The sequence below is a fragment of the Somniosus microcephalus genome, chromosome 16 (genome assembly GCF_052327205.1).
Source record: "Somniosus microcephalus isolate GS21.2 chromosome 16, FLI_Smic_1.0, whole genome shotgun sequence".
NCBI classification, from domain to species: Eukaryota; Metazoa; Chordata; class Chondrichthyes; order Squaliformes; family Somniosidae; genus Somniosus; species Somniosus microcephalus.
In genome coordinates this window covers 28,990,999-29,007,930 of record NC_141002.1, presented here as the reverse complement: position 1 = coordinate 29,007,930, position 16,932 = coordinate 28,990,999, and the positions used below count along the sequence as shown (strand labels likewise).

At 41.7% G+C, this 16,932-nt stretch overlaps 1 protein-coding gene across 6 annotated transcripts in view; it reads right to left on the bottom strand.

Annotated features, from left to right (window-relative positions):
• Positions 1 to 492: 492 nt before the first annotated feature.
• znf800a (zinc finger protein 800a) overlaps positions 493 to 16,932 on the bottom strand; it is a 130,876-nt gene continuing 114,436 nt past the window's right edge. For 5 of the 6 annotated variants that reach the window (XM_086008738.1, XM_086008739.1, XM_086008740.1 and 2 more), the window contains 2 exons: positions 8,406 to 10,124; positions 493 to 779 (listed from right to left, as the gene is read on the bottom strand). In XM_086008738.1, coding sequence (XP_085864864.1) covers positions 739 to 779; positions 8,406 to 10,124 — 1,760 coding nt within the window. In that variant the 3' untranslated portion in view covers positions 493 to 738. Of the gene's footprint in view, positions 6,125 to 8,405; positions 10,125 to 16,932 lie in introns of all 6 variants that reach the window. The other variant, XM_086008744.1, reaches the window with a different exon arrangement.

The window sequence follows — 16,932 nt, the reverse complement described above, 5'->3', positions numbered from 1 at the left end:
GGCCTCTACGGCCTTCTGTGGTAGAGAATTCCACAGGTTCACCACTCTCTGGGTGAAGAAATTCCTCCTCATCTCTCTCCTAAATGGCTTACCCCTTATCCTTAGACTGTGACCCCTGGTTCTGGACTCCCCAACCATCGGGAACATCCTTCCCGCATCTAGTCTGTCTAGTCCTGTTAGAATTTTATAGGTTTCAATGAGATCCCCTCTCATTCTTCTAAACTCCAGCGAGTATAAGCCCAATCGACCCAATCTCTCCTCATACGTCATTCCTGCCATCCCAGGTATCAGCCTGGTGAATCTTCGCTGCACTCCCTCCATGGCAAGAACATCCTTCCTCAGATAAGACGACCAAGGCAGCGTAAATGTCATCTAGTACAAAAATTCTTCAGTTTACAAAGTCTGAATGTAGACACTGTAGGACTAAGGTGAAAACCTACTAAACCAAAAGTAATTCTGCAATCCATAACAGAGAGACACCGTGCACAGAAATTCAAGTTTGAATGGCTTTATTTACTGTTATACTTAATGTGGTTGCCAGTACAATACTCTATTGCTAGTCACTGCCACCCAGAGGAATTTTTAGGCAAGTTTTCTTTTCTGTTTTCTGAACAATATTCAGAACAAACTGTCATATGATGCGATCACAGAATAAAATAGTGGATGGATGAAGTCAGGGATGGTATTCGATTGCTCTGCAATGGCAACTCCTCTTGTTGCTGCACCAGTGCAGTTTCTTCAGTCAGTCTTCCTCAGTATACCTTTGTTCCTATATTTTACTCCAGAAACAAAGTTTGTCTACATTCAATTTACCTATAGCAGCAAGTAATATCCAGTACAATTGAAAACACATTCCTTCATATATATATTACGAAACAAGATTCTGTGATTTTCTAAAGAAAAAATACCCATTGAAAATTGCACACTAAGAATGAACGTCTCTTCTAAATGAGCAAAAAATTGAAAATTTTGATATTTGTAAAATAATTTTCTTCCCTCCAATTTTTAACACATACCTGCCCCCCACCCACCAACCAACCTGATTTGTTTCTGCCATGTTTCCTTTTCCCACTAGGGTAACAAACTGTGCTGGGACCTGTAGCACACTGAACCTCTGAAAAAGTATCCTTCCAAAGAATGAGGTTGAGAACTGATCACCTCTCATTATTGGAGCCAAAAATCAACTATTCCAGCAACTTGAGCGCCTGTTTCAAGCTTCAATGACTCCTGTAAGCTGGTGTCTCAAAGAACTAACTAAAAGCTATACGAAGAGGTCTCAACTGTGTTTGGAAGCACAGGTGACACTGGTTGCGTAGTCCTAAAATCAGGTAATGCAGTTTACTAATTTCTTCATTAAATGGGTTCCTTATGCATTCTCCATGTACATGTGCTAGTAATACTATAGCATTCTAGATTCTAGTTTATGATAAAAGTTATGTGACAGGATTACTCAAAAAGTGGCCTTATAGCCTTAATTGTTAAAACAGCAGTTTACAGCTACTTAAAGAAAAAGACATATTTATATAGTGCCTTTCATGACCACCGGACTTCCCAAAGTGCTTTACAGCCTATGAAGTACTTTTTGAAGTGTAGTCACTGTTGTAATGTAGGAAACAAGGCAGCCAATTTGCACACAGCAAGCTCCCACAAACAGCAATGTGATAATAGCCAGATGATCTGTTTTAGTGATGTTGATTGAGGAATAAATATTGGCCAGGACACCGGGAATAAATCCCCTGCTTTTCTTCAAAATAGTGCCATGGGATCTTTTACATCCACCTGAGAGGGCAGACAGAGCCTCGGTTTAATGTCTCATCCGTACGTACGGAACTCCAATAAGTATGAATGGGGATCACTTAAAAAATACACCAACACATGAAATACATTTAAAAAAACATTACATATTTAAAATTAATTAAAATGCCATTTTAAACAAAAATTACATTAAAAAGAAAATGTTTTTACAGGGCTAAAAATAAACTTACCTTACTGAAGATTATTTTAAATTTATAAATGAGTGATAAAATTTTATTTTTCTATTTTTTTAAACTCTTATGCTGGTTAAAAACAGGCCTTACGCCTACTTTCACCATGCGTAAGAATTTGACAGGCATTCAGCGGGCGGAAGTTGTGCAAATAGCGCAACTCTCCACCCGCAGAGGCCCAGCTCCTGGGGATGCGGAGGATCTGTCAAGAAGATTCTTGACATCGCAAGTGCCGGGTTTTAGCGCATGCGCTTCGCATGCCTAAACCTCGTATGCACCTGTAGGGGTCGCAAAATACGGCCCATGAGATCTTACCAACATACATGTGGTCAACTATAGTGTTAGGCGGGAGGATACTAAATGAAAAATGAGCAACGGTCACCAACCATTTTGGTGCATTGCAAAGAAGTAAATATTAATAGGACATGGAAAAGATTGCCAACATTCATCTGCCTTATTTATAACTACTATAAACAAATTTATTAACTTTATCGCTTCACCTTCAGCTAATTTCCTTTAGCACAAATCAGTTTAGTGCTGTCTTTGTGTTAATATCCAACACACAAGTGAATGCAATTTTGTTTCCTCAAAACAAACACTTTGCCAAGACCTCAACTGGTGAAGATCATTTAAACTGTTGATTAGTTGGACTGGAAGTTATTCCCCCTGTAGAACAACTGAAATGGAGAATTTTGCTTTTAGGTCCTTTAAGCTTAATAACCAGTCATTGCATTTACTTAGTGCAAAGCTTTAGTAAGACTATTTTTGTGCTTCATTTTAGAAAGTATCCATTTTGTCGCTACTACAGCATATGATCATATCACGTTTGCAGGCTTGCTGAACTTCTTTAAAAGAAAATGTTGCAAACTCTTAATACAACAAATCCAGACATGTGTACTCAACAACGACTGGGCAAATATAACACTACATTGCCCAAGAACTGCTCATTTCATTGCCAATGTAATTCAGAAGTACTTCAGTCATATCCTTATTCCTGTATAGCAAATCAAAAAAAAATCATATACTCCAAGTGTGAGTAAACACTGACACAATTGCTAAACAGAGTGTTGCATATGTTTAGCCAGAGGACCTTACAGCCAATTTTTGGGGAGCGTATGTGGACCAATATTCCTATACCAACATAGATGTCATACCCTTAACAGAATGGGTACTAAGGTTTCTGTTCAATTAAACCAAGACTTCCCCACCACTTCATTTTTGTGGCATAATTTCAGTAAAGGCAAGGTTAGCAATCGGTAACTCCACTGACTGATACAAGTTAGATTGCTGGCCCTGTGTCACTTTCTGGCCAGGGAACACAAATGCATGGTAGCACTTGGTGCTTTAAAAATTACAATTTTTAAAAAAGCACCTGGGAACTGCACACTAGACATGGGGCCAGAAATTTGGGTTGGTGCTTCCTGCGGGCGCAAGCCCCCGACCTGCACTTACATAGCGCACCTACCGTTGTGCTGTGGGGCCACGTGGGATTCCGATCCTGGGCCTCCTCCAGCTGCCGATGTGCAGTGCTTGCGTATCCCAGCGGCGAAATTAGTCCGCAGCATCCCCTGGGATCACGTGGGCCATGGGGAGCCAATCGGAGCAGGGAATCTCCATTCATAGAGTTGACAGGAAGACCTGTCAAATCTATGATTAGAGATCGGCCCCAAAACCTAAGTAAAACTTCAAATAATTTTTTTTTTAAATCACATTTTTAAAATAACTATAAATTACATAAATTAACTATTATAAACAAAAATTTAAATTTTTGAAAAAATTAATTAAAGTTTTTAACGGGGCTAAAAATAAACTTACGTTTCTTTAAATTATTTAAAAATGATAAACCTGTGGAAAAAATGTTTTAATTTTACTTAATTAACCTCTTACCTTGTTAAAAGCAGGCCTTGCGACTGCTTTTTTCACGCGCAGCTGCTAGGGACTTACCCGCACGGAGAAACCTGTAAAAAAAATCGGAAGTTCCAGGCGCACGCGCTGCCTCTCTGGTACACGCGTTTGACCTGTGAACCCCTTCCTTCAAGGGAACGGAAGTTCCGGTTTCCAGTGCATGCGCAGTGCATGCACGAAACCGGCACTTTCGTTGGCCCTACGCATGAGTACCCAGCACGTACTCACCCCTGGGGATCCGAATTTCTGGCCCACTGTCTCGCACAAATTGACAAAAATCAATTTGATTGACTTCACACCCAAGTCTCATCACACAGCTGCATCAATGAGAAGGTAAACCTGCTTCATGACACAGACTGTGTACAGCTGACTTTCAAGCAGACTCCCAGACAGAATTCTGCCCATTTAGTTCAAATATCTGACTGAACACAAGAGTTTGCTGTGCCTCAATTTACTAAAAATTGGTAATGCAAAACTAAGTAAATTTACAAAGTTTGGAAACATAATTCTTTTGATATTGGATCTTATGAATACTGTGGTTTTTCAGGACTTGACAAATCGAGGAACTCTAGAAATAAAAATAAAAATGCTGTGCAGATATTTACAGAAAGAGATGTTATCATTCTCTGCAGGTGTGCATTTTTCCTGCGCTTTAATAGTTCTCCCCTGACTCACAGAAACTAGACAATTGTCCTGTCAAATTGCATTAAAAGAATGCTGACAATAAAAGCTTCTGTTGCTGTCAGTCCAACTGATCAACCTAAAAACAAAAATTGCCAGATAACAAATGGGCTGAACTCAGGAAAAAACAATTTGTAATCTTGCCAAAAATTAACTACTATATTACAAGGCTCAATATCAGCAAACCACAATTCTGTTTGGTTATTTCAAGATCATTTTGGACCAAGAATTGTAAACTAGGCAATTTGTAAGGAAAACAATTAATTGGCCACTGTAGCTGATTACAGTACAATTTGCACCAGTAAAGGTTAACAGATTTTACAGGATATACAGCGGAGGGCAGTAAATGGTGTTACTGTGTTTGTATATTCTGCTTTTGTTCACTTTCACAACATGAACCTTTCTTTTCAGTTTCTAAGGACATCCCCAAATAAAATTGTACCTTAGCTGAGCATATTGGACTTTTAAGTGCAAACAGTTTGCTGTACCTAACACAAATGTTTCATTTTTTAACTGGCTTGTCAATTTAAAACACACATGCACAAACAGAAAGTTATGATTAAAAAAAAACTTCATTTTCAAAAATCTATTGCTTTTTCCTGTGAATGACTATCAAAACATCTGTACTTTTAGTGAACGTGTTAAAGAAAAACAGTATACTATGTAAGAATTAGATATAAATGAAAAATTCTTGCCATCAGGATATAATTCGGTTACTCGTTCTAGTATCTGCTATAAGTGTGGAGCAGTTAATCATATATTTTTACGTCCTTTTTATAGATATGTAAAAGTTTTGGACGTGACCGTCACACATGCAAAAGTTCTGTGTCACACTTAAAAAAATATATAAAAAGAAAAAAAACCCAGTCGTTTTCTGCTGGATTGTTCATCCTCTAATTGACTTCAGGAATGGACAGCAATTAGAATTCATGATCTTAAAAGGGACATGACAGGTTGCACACAGCTGAGTCTTTGCAGGAGAACAATACAGTGCGTGTTGCATGGTGTAGTGTTCCTTCCTGTTCAAAACAACATTCCTGACTTCCTAAGCAACGCCACGGGAAATCTGCCAGCAGTTCACAACAAACATACAACACACCAGTAGCAGGACTTATACCGTGAAGTGATTTTTGATAACCTTGTTCTGAGGTGATTCCCGCACAAGGCTTTGTGGACTGGCTGTACGGTTTGTCCACTCTTGTGAGTACAGATTGCATTTCTGCTAAGATGTTGGAAAGGAACTTGGCATTCAAAGCTAGTGCAGCACAGTACATGTCTGTCAGCGTGGCTGCAGTGTCAGTCTGGTATGTTGTACCATCTTACATTTGGTACGTAAAAAGGGCCATGGTAATTTGAACGCCATTATCGTCTCTGGTTTTAAATGTCATTTCACAGAATCGCTCCTAATTTCGTGTCCGTGCTGCTTTGGTTTCCTGTTCTTTCACAGCCTGGTATTTACTCAGAATGACTCTCAGTGGCGCGGCCACCAAATTCAGTCTCCAAACTACAAGAATCCCATAAAGTCCATTTGTTGGCATGTCATCTGGAAGTATCTGGGGAGGGAGGGGATTTAAAAAAAGACAAGTTTAATGTGCTGATGTTTGTTACAATGTTAAGCAGTTAAAATAACTACACATTAGATCCTTTAAGTCTTTATACTTCCAGCAACCACAGCTAAATAAGAAAAAGGCTACTCACTGTAGTAACTTTTCTTCTTCAAATACTGTATTTCTACCACATATCTTCATTTCCTTGCTATCCCACTTACTGTTGGGTAGGCAAGTGCAGCATTTTTTTAAAGTTAGCACAGTAATAACTGTAGCAATTACATGACCTCCATATTCATACTGAATTGATGGCAACAGAATTACCTTTAACTGCTAGGTCTATTGGACCAGGAAGATGAGAGGGAAAGATTTTACAACCCTTTCGGTTTGCTTCAAATATAGGTGACATCACCTTCAAATCAGCACCCAATAAATGTTCTCCCGCAAAGAAAAGAAAGGATGGATGGATAAAGGAGTTTAGCGAGGATACCTTGACCCTGTATTTTGTCAAGCGTTGTCACAAGCCTCCAGCCTCTCTGGGTCCAGAGTGAATCAGCTCTCTCAACTCCAGAACCAACCAACTTGAGATGCATAAACTTAAGAATATTTGTTGTTGAATGCATGTGCCATCGAACCTTTCTTGAACTCTATTTGTACAGCTCATTAAACTCCTTTCTCCTGGGTTTCTTATTTCTGTGTCTCAAAATAATTGAAATTGCTGCGGCTATTGTTTTAATAATAACTGTCCAGAAAGGTTCATTGGCTTTTTGCTAAAGATAAATCAGCTGTAATTTGTCCAGTGCTAGGTCTCTGGATGATCTGAATCACCATAAGACCACTACCTGAAAGCTGAGCTCATTCTTGTACACTGACAGCTTCAAAATTTCACAGGACAGGAAGTATTTATTTTAAGTAGACATCCCACACATTGACGTGGAATAGACTGGGAAATAATGGAAGTTCTTGTACAGTTTTGGCTAAATCAGGAAGAGGAGGGAAATGACCACCTCATGTCCACATGAAACCCAGACGTTTCACTCCCACTGACAACTCAAAAAAAAGTCTACCTGCTATGAACAAATTGAGCCGTATTTTCCGATCGGAGGCTTCCTGCGTGCGGAGGCCTCCAATCTGGAAAAAATCTACGGACTTACCTGAGGGCTCTCGAGGTGCGTATACTTCCGTTCCTGGGCCTCTCCAAATCGAAGTGCGCAGGGCCCATGTATCCCAGAGGCGCATGCAGTTCGCAAGCGTCCCTGGGATCAGGTGGGCCATGGGGAGCCAATAGGAGAGGGGAATCTCCCTTCATATATTTGACAGATAGACCTGTCAAGTGTATGAATGGAGATCACCCCAAAAACATTTTAAAACATTAAATATATATTTTTTTAAATCGCATTTTAAAAATGAGTTGAAATTACAAAAATTAAATATTTTAAACAAAATAATTTTGTTTTTTCTTTTACTTTTTTCAACTCTTATGCTGGTAAAAGTAGGCCTTGCGTCTGCTTTTACCAGGCGTAAGATTTCGAAGGGTTTTCTGCGGGCGGAGGTTCTCCAGAAAGCGGAACTATCTGTCCGCAGAGGCCCTTCTCCAGGGCAGGCGTCTCGTCTGTCAAGAGCATTCTTGACAGATCGGAAGTGCTGGTTTTCAGCGCATGCGCTTGGCATGTCTGAAACTGGCCCTTCCGATGTCCCTACGGGTGTGTACACAGCGCGTACCCAGCCGTAGGGATCGGAATATACGGCCCTATATCTCTGTACTGTCTCCGGGTTCCCATCTAATAGATTGTTGTCCACCAGGATACGCAGAGGTGATTTTGAGTTGAAGCAAGCAGTTTCCACCAGTAGACCCAGGTTAAAGCATTGGGTCCCCACACAACATGCAAGAATTTACTTATGGAGCAGATGGGTTAAACCTGGAAACAAAAACAAAAAAATCATCTTTCATAGTTAAAAGTCAATGGTTTCTTTTTAGTCTACGGTACCAAAGAGGGCAATTTTAACCTAACTCACTGGGTGGGAAACCCACGGGATCGGGTGGAACGCCAGCGGTACACCCTGTCCAATATTAAATGGAGAGTAAAATCGGGCAGAGTGTAAAAAACAGCGTACCACCTGATCCCGTGGGTTCCCCAATGGGTGGGTTAGGTTAACATTGCCACCATTAGTTTTAAATATTAGGACACATACTTTGAACTAAAAGAGTGTTGGGGGCGAAGTGATGGGTAACCAAACAAAATTACTTTTTAAAATCACAAAATGAATGACACCACTGTGCCCTTACCAGAGAGAAGGGCCTTGGATCGGGTGCTGCGGCCGACATTTTTATTTTCTTCCGCTGTCACAATTGCGTTTTTATGCGTCTTCTTGTGATGCTCCAGGTAAGTCTTTTTGGCAAACGCTTTTCCGCACTTAGTGCACTTGTGCAGCGAGAAGTGTTTGGTGAATTTTACTTCAGTGCCGGGCTCCCCCCCGTCAGTTCTCCTGCCGACGACGGTGCATGGGACTGGGGAGGTGGAAGAGCCGTCGTGCTTGTTGGCGTGCCTGGCTTCGTCCCTCTGGGGGCCTCTCCTCGGCACTCTGTTCAGAACAAATTCAATGGGTTTCTTCACCGCCCGGCTCTCTAGATTGGCGGTGATTTTGCCCAGGTAGCGGGTTGACTTCTTGTGCACCACCGTTATATGCCTGACCACGTCCCTCTTGCGACGCGTCTCATAGGTGCAGAGGGGGCATTTATAGAATTTGACGTAGAAGTTATTGCCGTCTGTGTGCAGCTCGATGTGCTTTGTCAGGTTCTGCTTGGAAGTGAATTGCCGCTTGCACAGCTTGCAGTAAAGCTGCTTGAAGTCGAAGCCCAAAGAGAGCTTGGGCTTCCTGGGTTTGGGCTGGCCAGCTGCAGCAGCCGGACTCGAAGCCTTTGGGCTGTCATTCTCGTGCTTCAGTTTGTTTTTCAATGTCGGGGTGCTTTTTTTCTCGCCCGTTTGACTCGAGCCCTGAGGCGAGGGCCTGACGGCGGGCAGCGAGGCCTCCACGTTGTCCACGCAGTCGGCGCCAGCTTCAGTCACCGCCACGCCGCGTGCCACCGCCGTGCCCTGCTCCGGGAGCTTGGCCGGACTCTCGCCCAGATTCAACTTGTGCACGATCAGCATGTGGCGCTTCAGCATAACCTGCGAGCTGTACTTCCTCTTGCACAGGAGGCACTTGCATGCCGTCAGATTGTACTCGGCCTTCGAGGAAGACTTGCGCCTGCGGGGCGGAGGAGCCGCCGGCTGCTCGGGGGACGACTCTTCCAAGCTCAGCGGCTGACCGGGTTTGGTGGCTATGTCGGGGGTAATGCAGTCCCTCCTCAGGCCTCTGTGCACCTCGTCGAAGTGCCTGCGCACATTCGCTTTCGTGGCAAAGAACTTGTGGCAGACAGGGCAGTTCTTGCCGACGGTGACCACCCCGATGCCCCTTGACCTCCCCCTGGTGGTCGATAGGGAGGACTTGTGCCCCGTGCTGTTCTTTGTTTCAATGTACTTCTTCAGCTCTTCCATCTTCTTCTTGTGCACTTTCCTAATGTGCCGCCGTACACTACGTCGGGAATTGAATGTTTTTGCACAGAGGCAGCAGACCAAGTGAGGAGCAAGATCGGAACCATCGGAGATCTCCATCTCGGAGAGGAGGGGTTCCGGGCTTTCTTCTAGTCTTTGGGCTGCTACTTCTTTCTTGATAAGCTCCGTAGGAACCAAACTGACGAGTTCCAACTCTTCCTCTGGTACAACCTCTGGCATCTGCTCTATGTCCGACTCTTGCGCTGGTAATGGGCTGGGAGTTTGGGTACTGTATGTCTCTATGTTGACAGCTGGATCATCGAGTCTAGTTACGTGCTGGTACACTGCATTCTGATTTGTTTCTATGGGTTCTAGTTTGATGATGTATTCTTGCTTATCAACCCTAGGATAGATTGCTTCCAAAAGTTCCCGTATAGTTTGGCTCTGTTTGTCATTTGAATCTGGGAAATCTAAAGCAGTAAAAATAGCTTACTTGGATGCAGTGCACAAAATAATGATCTAATAATACCTTAAAATAAATTAAAAAGATGAATTTACAAATTCAACCAATACGAATTAAAATTATCCCTGTATAATTATATATTAGGGGAACAGTGTATATTAATCAAAGAATTGAGTTGCAGCTTTAACACATATTGTAAATATCATCTACAAATGTCAATGAATCATACTTTCTGTAGACTAACTAGCATTTGTGCAGCTACTGGCCATTTCTGTCTCCATTTAAACGGAGTAACTTTGCAATCAGTGAATTCTCATTTCCTGGACAAAAGACAATATTGAAACCAAAAATAAAGAAATGTATTTGTAAGGATCTGGCAAACAGCATTTTCTCACGTGATGAAACAGTAAAGAAAGAGAAGAGCTTGCATTTATATAGCGCCTTTCACAACCTCAATGTCCCAAAACGCTTTACAGCCAATGAAGTACTTTAGAAGTGCGGTCACTGTTTATGTGGGAAACGCAGCAGCCAACGTGGTCCCACAAACAGCAATGAGATAATAACCAGACAGTGATGTAGGTTGAGGGATAAATATTGGCCAGGGCCCCGATGAGATCTCCCCTGCAACCACAGAAAGCCAGGATTGTCAACATTAGGAACTAGATTATTTTGAGTAGATGCACCTCTGAGATCAAGAATGAACGACCAGATTCAGGAACAGCTTCTTTCCCAGGGCTGTCATCCTACTGAACTCCACAAATAAACTCTAAAGCCTGCACATCTGCCAATGCACTTTATTATGTTTATGTATTACAAGCCAAATGCTGAATGTTTAAATGTCTTAATCTAAATGTACACTCTCGGGAGCCGCAAGCCTACATTTTGTTGTACTGCACTTGTGCATTAACAATGACAATAAAGTTGATTATTATTATTATTATATTATAACTGGATAGAGTAAGCAAAGTAATCATTCCACGGGACCTTTGTTATCAGTAAATATATATTTTTTAAAAGATCAAGCTTACAATGTTTTCTTGGGGTGAGGAATTTTATTGCCCAGCAGTGCTGTACAATTGTACATAGTTGACAGGCAATATATTCCATTCTTTAGACTGAATATGGCAGGGACATTTTATTGAATGGTCCCAATTCAAGTCAAGTGCTCAAAGCATTTACTGCAATTTGCTTTAAATATTTATCCCTATGCAAGCACACATGAACTAAATGATATTCAATTTTTTTCCCTTTAAAATATTCTTTCAGGCATCGTCTATCAAGTGACACTTCTTCAGCCTTATAGATTTACTGAACGCACAAATAAACATCAGTGTGACACGATACAGGAAACTTTCATTTAACTGGAGGTTAAAAGTCTGGAAAGCTCGATCTACCGGCAAAATTCAGGAGCCGTTTTCTATAAGTTTTTTTAGATCTCGTTCTTTTTTTTTCCCAGTCAGGCTCTGCAAGGTCTGTAGCTAAGCAACAGCTTCAGCTAGAGACACTTGCAGCTGCAGCCGACTGTTTTGAAGCTGTTGCTAAGCAACATGGTTTGTTGATTCAAACGGAGCTGAAAAGCTCTGTATGTTTTAACATTAGCGCTGGTTTATACGGCAGTTTTGATCTAACGGCACCAGCTCGGTCCTGTCAGTGCCGGATACCAGAAAGTTTCCTGTAGTACAACACTTTGGAATGCAACAAATTAGTACACAAAGAAGCGTGGCCCAAGAACATCAGAAGTGGTAGAGCAGGTAGGGCACTTGCACTGCCAATTATGGAGGGATCCACAGGTTTATAAGAGGAGGGTGGGCTGCCTTCCAGGGCTTGTGAGTTGACTGGTTATATAATGCGAATGGCAGAAAAGTAAGTGAATGAAAAATACCCTTTTGAGAATATCTACTCTACCGATGTCATTTACCTTCTAATCTTGTGCAAGACAGCTCGTCGGAGAGAAGGTTACCAGGCAAACACTCAGTCACATTTTTTGCATTGTGTGGGAAGGAATAAAGAAAGAACAAATTTGCAATTATATAGTGTCTTGACCTTAGGATGTCCCAAAGTACTTCACAGCCAATGAAGTACTTTTGAAGTGTAGTCACTATTGTAATTTAGGAAACACGCAGCCAATTTGCACACAGCAAGGTCCTGCAGAAAGTAATGAAATAATGACCAAGTAATCTGTTTTAAGGTATGTTGGTTGAGGGATAAATTTTGGCCAAGATCCAGGGGAAGGTTTAACATCTTATCCAAAAGATGGCACCTCTGACAGTTCAGCGCTCCCTCTGTACTGCACTGAAGTGTCAGCCTTGATTTTGAGCTCAAGTCTCTGGAGTGGGATTTAACTATGACAGGAGAATAACATTTGTGAAGCTACTGCATCTGTCACTGTTCCACATATTGTTTGAAAATAGGGACTGGTTACATATCGCTGAGAAAAAACAGCTGCAGTTCATTCAGCACCCCCCACCCCGCCACCATTCTTTAAAAGGTGACCCTGGTAGGCACCAGGAATAAAACCTGCCTCGGCATTAGCCAGTGCTGGCACTGGATCTACGTAGCATGTTGCTACCAATATCCCATATTAAATATCCCACTTTAAGCGATATGCTTATTGCGCAATACTCTTAATGAAACACCTCAAATGTCTCCCACTCTCACCCGTTTCATCACGAGGAACAGACCTGTAATCACCGGTGTTATTAAACTCATACTCTGCAAATATACAACCCAAGTTTGGAAGGACAAAATCTATAATTGTACGCTCTAAATCGCTACCTTTTCACATTCAAGTGGAGATCTTATGAAAATTTTTCAGACACTTCACTGCAATCCTAGTAACAACACTGATTTTTTAAAATCAAACTGAAGCACAAGATTAACATTTTTCCACTTATAGCCTACCAGTTCACATATTACTGTAGAAATGAAAAAGACATGAAGGCAAACATACAGACAAAAAAAAGTGCTGCAAAGGGCAGATTTCTGTCTTTTAGTGGATGTAACTGGCGTTGAATAACAATACCGGCAGAATTCACTGCTCATCTGCCTGTGCTGATTGAAAGAAAATGCAGCCACACAAACCATTATTCCACACAAGTTTGCTTGCAATTAATCAAGAAAGGAAAAACTCTTGGCTCAAAAGAGAGTCATATTTATTTAAGGTTTTTGAGCTACACTTATTGACATCTGAAGTAGTGGCAGCATTCCTGCAGACAACACTTACTCAATTCTGGGATTTACAATGACTAGTTTCACAGCCAACTACTGGCTGATTACATTCAGCCGGAGACTCATAATTTAGTTACAGCAGTAAATCTATAAAATCTGATGAGAATCCTGAGACTTACTTAAGTAAGAACTGCTGTTACTTTCACTACCTGCTGAAGATGACTTATACTGATGCACAATATGTATTGGACATAGAATTTTCAAATAATTAACCAAAATAGAGTTCCCCTTGTCCTCACCTTTCACCCCACCAGCCTCCACATTCAACGGATCATCCTCTGCCATTTCCGCCACCTCCAGCGTGATCCCACCACCAAACACATCTTCCCCTCACCTCCCCTTTCAGCAGTCTGAAGGGACCGCTCCCTCTGCGACACCCTGGTCCACTCCTCTATCACCCCCAACACCCCTTCCCCTTCGCAAGGCACCTTCCCGTGCAAGCGCAGGAGATGCAACACATGCCCTTATACCTCCCTGCTTCCCACTGTCCAGGGCCCTAAACACCCCTTCCAGGTGAAACAGCGATTTACTTGTACTTCTTGCAATTTAGTATACTGTATTCGCTGCTCACGATGCAGTCTCCTCTGCATTGGGGAGACCAAACGCAGATTGGGTGACCGCTTTGCGGAACAACCTCCGTTCAGTCCGTAAGGGGGACCCCGAGCTTCCGGTCGCCTGTCATTTTAATTCACCGCTCCATTCCCACTCGGACCTCACCGTCCTCGACCTCTTGCATTGTTCTACAGAAGCTCGAGGAACAGCACCTCATCTTTCGATTAGGCACTTTACAGCCTTCTGGACTCAACATAGAGTTCAACAATTTCAGATCATAACCTCGGCCCCTATTGTATATATATTTTTATCCACACTTTTTGCCTGTGTCTTTTTTGCTTCTCCCCCGCATGGCAGCTGTCTTTCATTCTGCCAGCACAATTTACACTTCATCTAGAGCCATCCTTTGTTTCTTAACCTGTCCCATGACCACCTCCTTTTGCCTTGAATATCTCTTAATATCTTTTAACCTCTCCTGCCTTCTATCCTATCACAGTCCTTCTCTTTCATCCCCTCCACCCCCCCCTTTCCCAGCCCTTACACTTGCTTAAAAATCTGTTCCATTTCCTGCTTGTTTCCAGTTCTGACGAAAGGTCATCGACCTGAAACATTAACTCTGTTTCTCTCTTCACAGATGCTGCCTGACCTGCTGAGTTTCGCCAGCATTTTTTGTTTTTATTTCAGATTTCCAGCATCTGCAGTATTTTCTTTTTGTAACCAAAAGCTATGTTTTTGACAGCTGCAGTAATGATGTCACAGCGGTGAATCCTTGGGTGAACTTCACCACAAATGTGGAGCAGATAAATCGTGCCGACAGTGACAGTCATTGTCAATAGGAAACAGAACAAAAACCTTGCATAAAAACCTAAACCTCTGTGTAAACACAAAAACAGGCACCATGAAGTGATTCCAAAGCTGAAGCATTCTGCTGCTGGCTGTAAACCACAACTGCTGTGCTCTTCCTGATTTGGATATCATCCAGCTTCTCGTAAGGTCCTACTAACCCATCCTAGGACTCTAATTTCTTGTTTTTCAACTGCCATCCCATACCCTCTTCTGCTTTCCTGCATCTTACTGAGTTTAAATAAAGACACAACTCGCGCCTCTGAATCAAATGTGTTTTTCCCAGAATGTCAAAGTCATGGGACTCCTTAACTCTCTCAGTCTCCCTCTCTTCTACAATTTAGGTTTTAAAACTCAAGCTTTGTGTGACCTGGCCCTTCTAGATTTACTTCATCTCTTCTAATCCTTTCAACCTTGGTGATATTCAGCACTTTGGGCCTGAGTCTTTCACCTAGGTGTCTCAATAAAAACATTATGAGCATCCTGGAGGATCTACGTAAATGACCTGGATTCAGAAATGCAATACCATTTGGCCAAATTTGAAAATGATGCGAAATTGGAGGGGGCAGTGGAGTTTGATTAAGCAGCCAAGAGTTACAGAGAACTTAAGACAATTTGCAAGTGGTAGAATTATGGGAGATGATGTTCAATGCAGATAAGTGAAAGAAAAAAAAACTTAATGAATGGGAGAGGCTGAAATATATTGCTAATGATAGTGGACTCTACAATGACCTTGTCCAGCCATTGAGAGCAACAATTAGCAAAGCAAAGAAAATGTTGAGCTATACTGCCAAATCAGTGGAGTTTAAGCCTGAGGTGGTCATACTGAAGTTGCATAATGCTCTGGTCGTCACATTTCTAATACTGCATTTAATCCTGATCAGCGAGGCACAGGAAAACATCCAAGTCCTGGAAATGGTGCAGAGAAAGACAGAATAGTTGATCTCTAATGTCAGGACTATTATGAGGGAAGGTTCGCATGGACTCTTGGATCCTGAATGACGGCACTTGAGAAAAGAGAGGGAACCTTAAAAGATATTTAAGATACTTGGTGGAATAGGAAAAAGTAAGTTGTAAGCACTTTTTCAAATGAAATCACAACTGCAGTACAAGAGAACATAGGTGCAAACTGTACAAACTGTAAAAGACAAGTTCAAGACTGATGGTCAGGAAGCACTTCTTCACACAAAGAGTAATGATTACCTGACGTGGTCCTCTTGGTCAGGTACTAAAGGAAAAAACTTGAAGTCACTCAAGAAACAACTGAATTCTGAAATGAGGAGGTGACAACTGTCTATTTCTACAAATGATGAACTAGATGGGGTGAATGGACTCTTCTTCACCTATCTTTGTGATGATAATCTAATGCCAACTTGGAAACAAAGTATTCTGTGAGTCTGTTGGTATAGGACCCAAAAGTTCCAGCATGTTCAGGTCCTCAAGCAATTGACATGAGTCCATCTAATAACATTCTGATGCTACAGCATGAGGTTTCTAACATTGCACAATGCATTGAATGCCTGCAAAGAGTAAAAGTTCCAGCTACTGGCAGAAAGCAGGTGAAGGGAAGAAGAACAGATGCACTCGCATTTATATCACATACTCAGGGTGTCCCAAAGTGTGTCATAACCAGTGAATTACTTTTGAAGTAACAAATAACTGATGTCCTCTTTTATCATTATGTTGGCAACATGGAAACCAATTTGCACACAGCAAGGTCCACAAATTTTAAATGCAACAAAGGACCAGTTAATCTGTTCTTTGGTGGTGTTGGTTGAAGAAGGAATATTGGCCAGGATACAAGATAATTCCCTGCACTTCTCTGAATTGTGCCATGAAATCTATAACCTCCAATTGAATAGATAGCCAACATCTCAAGTAACTGCCTCATCTAAAAGACGACACGCGCCAGCAATGCAACAGTCCCATAACACTGCACTGAAGTATCAGGGCTAGATTTTGTGCTCAAGTCCAGGTGTTCTGGCTCAGGGAGAAGTGCTACCAACTCAGCCAAGTAATGCTTCTTACTACACAGCTTTTACATAAAAATCTTCGGGAGCCATTAAAAGACAGGCTCTGAACATTAGGCTAATAGAAGTTTGCACTACTCACATTTAAAATAAGGGGGTAAAATTTCCATTGGGCATTCTGTATAAACAGGTATACAATTTGAATCTTCCCCCATGGTTTTT